Genomic DNA, 6,411 nt, shown 5'->3' on the forward strand with positions numbered 1-6,411 from the left:
CACAAATATAGACAGATCTAAACAATTGGAGAAATATTAATTGCTCATGGGTAGGCTGAGCCAATAAAATAAAAATGACAATTCTACTTAAGTTAATGTACTTATCCAGTGCCATACAAAACTACCAAAAAATTATTTTGTAGAGCTAGAAAAAATAGTAACAGAATTCATTTGGAAGAGCAACAGGTCAAGAGTATCAAGGCAATCAGTGGGGAAGATGTTAAGGAAGTAAGACTAGCAGTTCCACATTTCAAATTATATTACAAAGTGGCAATCATTAAAACAATTGGGAACTGGCTAAGGAACAGAATGGTAAAGCAGTGGAATAGATTGGGTACACAATAAACAATGGTAAATCACCATAGTAAGCTGTTGTTTGATAAATGCAAAGATCCAAGTTTCTGGGGTAAGAACTCAACATTTGACAAAAACTGCTGGGAAAACTGGAAAGCAGTTTGACAGAAACTAGGTATAGACCAACATTTCACATCATATACCAAGATAAGTTCAAAATGGATAAATGATTTAGACATAAAGGATATTATAAGTAAATTAAGGGAATATGGAAAGATGTTCCAGACAGAGCTATAGATAAGGAAAGAGGTTATGAGTGAACAAAAGATAGAGGGGATTACAGGAAACAAAATAGATAATTTTGATTACATGCTATTAAATGGGCTTTGCACAAACAAAACTAATGCAGCCAAATTTCGAAGGAAAGCAGGAAACTGGGAAAGCATTTTTGCAGCAAGGTTCTCTGATAGAGGCTTCATTTCTCAAATATACGGGGAATTGAGCCAAATTTATGAAAAAAAGCCATTTGCCAGTTGATAAATGGTCAAAGGGATATGAACAGGCAATTTTCAAAAGAAGAAATCAAAGCAAACAATAGTCATATGAAAAAAATACTCTAAATTGCTACTGATCAGAGAAATGTAAATTAAAATAACTCTCAGGTACCATCTAATATTTATCAGACTGGCTAGCATGATAGAAAAGGGAAATGTCAAATGCTGGAGGGGATGTGAAAAAATTGGGACACTAATGCACCATTGGTGGAGCTGTGAACTAGTTCAACCATTTGGGAGAATAATTTGGAACTATATCCAAAGGGCTATAAAACTGTATACCCTTTCATCCAGCAATACCACTACTAGGTCTGTATCCCAAAGAGATCATAAAAAAGGGAAAGGGACCTATTTGTACAAAATAGCAGCTCTTTTTGTGGTGCCAAAAAACTGAAAATTGAGGAGATACTCATCCATTGGGGAATGGTTGAACAAGTTACAGTATACGATTATGATGGAATACTATTGTGCTATAAGAAATGATGAGCAGGATGGTTTCAGAAGAGTCCCATGAAGACTCATATGAGTTGATACAAAGTGAAGTGAGCAGAACCAGGAGAACATTGCACACAATAACAGCAATATTGTAAGGATAATCAACTATGAAAGACTCAACTACTCTGATCAAGATAATGATGCAAGACAATTCCAAAGGAGCCACGGGAACTGAAGAAGCCACCAAGGGAGGAATTTTAGAGAGGAAAGAGAATAAGATCCATGATAGAGGTTTAGGGTATAGCCAAAGTTAATGGCTATGACATGGATAGTGATTCGGCCAAGAAGGCTGAAAAGCAGTGATGAGCTAGGTAAGAGGAGAATCAGAATACGAAAGTGTTACAAACCAACCCCCCAAGAAATCATCAGTACCTTTGGAGAGAGCAGTTTTAATTGAGTGATGAGTTCCAAAGTCAGATTGCAGAGGGCTTAAAAGAGTGTGAGAGGGGAGGAAATGGAATTACTGAGGATAGGCAGCTTTTTAAAGGAGCTTGGTTCATAAAGGAAGGAGAAGCATAGGATGATAGCCAGCAGGATGGAAACATCTAGATTTTTAAATGATTGGAGAAGACCTTCGTATTTTTCTAGGCATCACATAAAAAAACCAGTAGGCAGAGAGAAATTGAAGATTAGAAAAAAAGAAGGGATCATAGTTGGGGTCAATCTACTAGTAAAAAGGGACAAGATGGAGCAAGGGAACATTGAGAGAGGTTGGTCTTGATAAGAAGAAGGATTATCTCTTCATCAGAGATTAAAGGTGAAATAGTGGGGGATGATATCAAGGGTCTGAGATGAGGAAGAGAGGTCATGTTAGCAAGCTGGAATAGAGTATCAGAGTTGGGTTTGGAGTTGGAATCAGGAAGACCTCATTTCAAATCTCCTATTAGGTGTGTAACCCTTGGGAAGTCATTTAACCTTTCTTTTTTTTTTTTTTTCAAAATGCAGAAATTAAGGTCTTTATTTCAAAATCTGAGTTATGGTTGACCCCTTTACTGAGTGCCAATGGTCACTTGCCACGCTCGTACCAAGTTGTCTTCAGTTTGCAGTTGGCCAAATTCCAGACCTTGACCAGGTTGTCCCAGCCACAGGAGACAATGATGGGGTTGCTGCTGTTGGGTGAAAAATGCACACAAGACACCCACTCTGAGTGGTTCTCATCCTGCACAGTGTATTTACAGACACCCAAGGTGTTCCACAGCTTGATAGTTTTACTCCGGGAACCAGAGACAATCTGGTGGTTGTCGGAAGAGAAAGCTACACTCAGCATATCCTTGGTGTGACCAACAAAGCCCCTGGTGGTAGTGCCAGTTGTGAGATCCCACAGCCTTAGTGTGCCATCCCAGGAGCCTGAGAGTGTAAACTGGCCATCAGAGGAAACGACCACATCATTAACAAAATGGGAGTAACCCCTAAGGGCACAGTGGGGGATCCCATAGTTTGTCTCATCTCTGGTAAGCTTCCACATGATAATGGTCTTGTCTTGGGAGGCTGACAGGATCATGCTGGGGAACTGGGGAGTCGTGGCGATCTGGGTTACCCAGCCATTGTGGCCTTTAAGGGTACCCCAAAGAGTCATCTGTTCAGTCATGATGACGAGACCTCAGTGGATCGCTCCTGGAGGAAGGATGGATCCAGATTGCATAGAAAAAGAGCAGCCGGCCCACTCTCACATGAACAGCCCAGCAAGAAAAGCCATTTAACCTTTCTTAAACTCAATTTCTTCATCTGCAAACAAGGGATATTAATAACACTTGCTTCATGGGGTTGTTGTGAGAGTCAAATGAGGCAATACACGTAAACTGTTTTGCAAATCTTAAAGGAATGTATAAATGCTGGTTGTTATTGGCATAAGGAGAGAGCTGAGAGAGATTCTGGTGACTATCTTCCGTTTTCTTGATAAAATATCAAGGCCGTCAAAGTCTTTAACTAAGAATGTAATGGAGGAGAGCTGTTGTGAGAGACCTGAGGAGAGAAAAGAAAATTTAGAACAATTGTGATAAGATGTATAGAAAATTGATGAATGAGGAGTAAAAAGATTGCTTTGCTGCTGTGAGGGCCCACTTGAGACCAGAAAACATAAATTTTTAGTGGACCCACTCAGCATGGTTGCATTACTTCCTCTGGCCTCATTCAGCAGCAGGTCAGTAACAGTGGAGGAGAAATATGGGGACCAGTACAGGTTTTGTATATGGTAAGGCATGAGTAACAATAAAACTAGGCACAGGGGTGGAAACCTGCAGCCTCCAGGACACATGTGACCTCCTAGGTCCTTGGGTGTGGCCTTTTGACTGAGTCCAAGTTTTACAGAACAAATCCTTTTATTAAAGAGATTTGTTCTGTGAAGTTGTAAGCATAAGTGGTTTTCCAGGATCCATGGCCATAATAATCTCTTGTCCCCAGGTATTACATATGAGTTCTATGGGTCAAAACATCTCCACCATGACCTGTACATTGTAAGGGCCAGGTGCCATCTGTTTAGATTGTAAAGGTCAGGACCCTGGAGGGGTGGAGTCTAAATATAAAGGAGGTGGACACTAGTCAGTGAGTGGGGAACCTTTAGGGTTGAAATGCACCAGCTAAGATGTTGTATGTGCCTTGATTGGCCCCCATCAAGGCTTGGGGGGAATCTGTGTTTGCCTCAACTGGCCCCCCATTGAGGCTTGAGAGGATTTAGGGGAATGCACAAGTTGTGCTCATCTCAGTTGGCTCCATTGAGACAGGGGGAGTTGCTCCCCCACTTCTTGCAGGTCCCTTTGAGAAGGGTGATTAGGGAATGCTGTAGGAGTTGGTGGTCAGCAACCTTTGTGAGAAGGTTAGATAGAATAAAGTCTACATTGTTTAATAACCCCTTTAAAGCTGTCTTTCCTTTATAAAAGCAGATCAAAGAACCTGCGCTAGCAGGCTATCCTGGGTGTACTAGGGTGATTCCTAATATAGAAGTTTAGATTCAATCAAAGGGCCGCACTTGAGGACCTAGAGACCCACACGTGGTCTCAATCAAGAGATTTAAGGGAAGATGATAGTGTAGAGTTGAACTGTTTCACTAAAGAGTTAAAATTTGGAAGGGAAGAGAGTATAGTCAGAGCAGGGGCAATGGCCTGAGAAAGTGCTAAGGGGTGGAGGTATTGGAGGTCAGTGGTGAGGCAGTGTCTGGCTCGTGATAGGTACTTAATAAATGCCAGATTTAAGAGGTGTAAAGCATAAGGAGAAATGGAATGACAGGAGATTATAATTAGACAAAGGAATTTTAGAGTTCTCAGTCACAGAAATGGAATACTTTTGGGTGCTGGTAAGATCAAGGGTGTTATTATTCTTGCGTGTAGCTGAAATAGAATGGAGTAGAGTCATAGTAGATTGAGGAACTGGGATGTCAGGGTATTTGAGTGAGTATCAACAAGTATGTTGAAGTCCCCTGATATAAAGGCTAGATTTTGGGTTAAGAAGGAGACTGTGATCCAGGTACAGAAGTCATTGAGAAAGGAGTGAGAATGTCCAGGGTTATGTGCTGATCAGCACACAACAGTCTCTGGGATCTGGATTGGGTCATATATTTAGAAACTACTAATCTCAAGAGAGGAGAGATGGCTGAGTGGTTATAATAAAGAGATAATCAGTAAGTAGCAATGGGAAGTAAGTATTCCGATTCCCCTACTGGGACCACTGTGTTTGGATTACCAAGGATGCAGCATTATCTTGGTGGGGGGAAGCCAGGTCTCAGTGAGAGCCAAAAGTTGGAATGAGCATGAGAGAAAGAGGTCTTGGATGAAGAGGAGTTTGTTGATTATAGAGTAGGAGTTCCAAAGTATACAGTGGAAGAGGTGGGCTGACATATAGTGGGATATTGTCAGGGCAGGGCTAGAGTGAATGGAGATGGGTAGCAGGACTTGGGAATTAGTGTTTATTCTTTGTTAGCCAGGGATTCAATATATAAGGATATACCTTTAAAGACTGGCAATTTTGCTGACTGAAAGGCGGCAAAGACAAAGATTTGCTCTGGTGAGGGCCTATTTGAGATTAGATAACATCAATTTATAGAGTAGAGAAAGTCAGCATGGTTGCATTACTTCCTCTGGTCTCGTTCAGCAGCAGGCCAGCAGTAATGGAGGAGAAGTGTGGTAGGGGCAATACAAGGTTTAGTGAAGCTTGCATGTGAAAAACAACAAGAAAGCAATTGCAGAGACTTAGCCAAGGCAAAGACTGCCATAATGATTTGTTTACTAGATGTTCATTTGTATAAAGCCAACTGGAGAATTTGGAGTTAGTAACAGGAGAAGCTTAACTCTAGAATGGTTTTATAATTATTGGACAAATGTGCATTGCCTGCTTATGCTTATTGCCTGCAGACATGAGGATTTGGTAATGTATTGGTTAATTACCATAAGACTCAGGTTTCTCACCAAGGGAAGATATCCCTGAACAAGTCAGGGATGAAAGAAAAAATCTCAGAGCCTGGTTATCTGCATTGCCATACACTGCTTGGGAGGTAGGAAAAACCTTGGAATCCAGATGAGAGGGCAGAACTGGAAAAGCATCTGTAATTCCCGGGCTAAGGGTCTCTGCTGTTTCTGAAAGGGTGCAGCAAAGACATTTGACCTAGTCAAGGCATGACCCAATTATCAGTGAGGTAGCAGCAAGGACTCCTAGCTTAGAGGGGAGCTACCCCAGCTATCCAACACAGATGCCACCTCCCACCCCCCATCAATGATCTTCGTGAGGGCAAACCCAAGAAAGAACATTGAGGACTGCAGTTCTAGAGTTTTGAGTTGCCTTGGTCACAGTCCTTATACATATCCCATAGGCATTTCAAACTCAATATGTCAAAACAGAATTCAGCTCCACCCAACCCCCAATTCAACCCTCCTCCTAACTTTTCTATTCTGCTGTGAGGGTACTGGCATCCTTCCAGTCATTCAGGTTTATAACTTCAGGATTATCCTCTGCTTCCCAGCTTCCCTCATCCTTCGTGTCCAATCACATGTCAAGTCTCATTGACTCTATCCAAGTCATCTAGCCGATGAAGTATACATGGTGCTGTACTTAAAGGTAGGAAGACCTGAGTTCAAATCCT

At 41.6% G+C, this 6,411-nt stretch overlaps 1 protein-coding gene across 1 annotated transcript; it reads right to left on the bottom strand.

Moving 5' to 3' along the window:
* Positions 1 to 2,349: 2,349 nt before the first annotated feature.
* Positions 2,350 to 2,931, bottom strand: LOC118836743 (receptor of activated protein C kinase 1-like). The gene has a single exon (XM_036743935.1). It carries the CDS (start codon positions 2,929 to 2,931, stop codon positions 2,350 to 2,352), a length of 582 nt encoding a protein of 193 aa, XP_036599830.1.
* Between the last annotated feature and the right edge of the window lie 3,480 nt (positions 2,932 to 6,411).

The sequence above is a fragment of the Trichosurus vulpecula genome, chromosome 2 (assembly GCF_011100635.1).
Source record: "Trichosurus vulpecula isolate mTriVul1 chromosome 2, mTriVul1.pri, whole genome shotgun sequence".
Lineage (NCBI taxonomy): Eukaryota > Metazoa > Chordata > Mammalia > Diprotodontia > Phalangeridae > Trichosurus > Trichosurus vulpecula.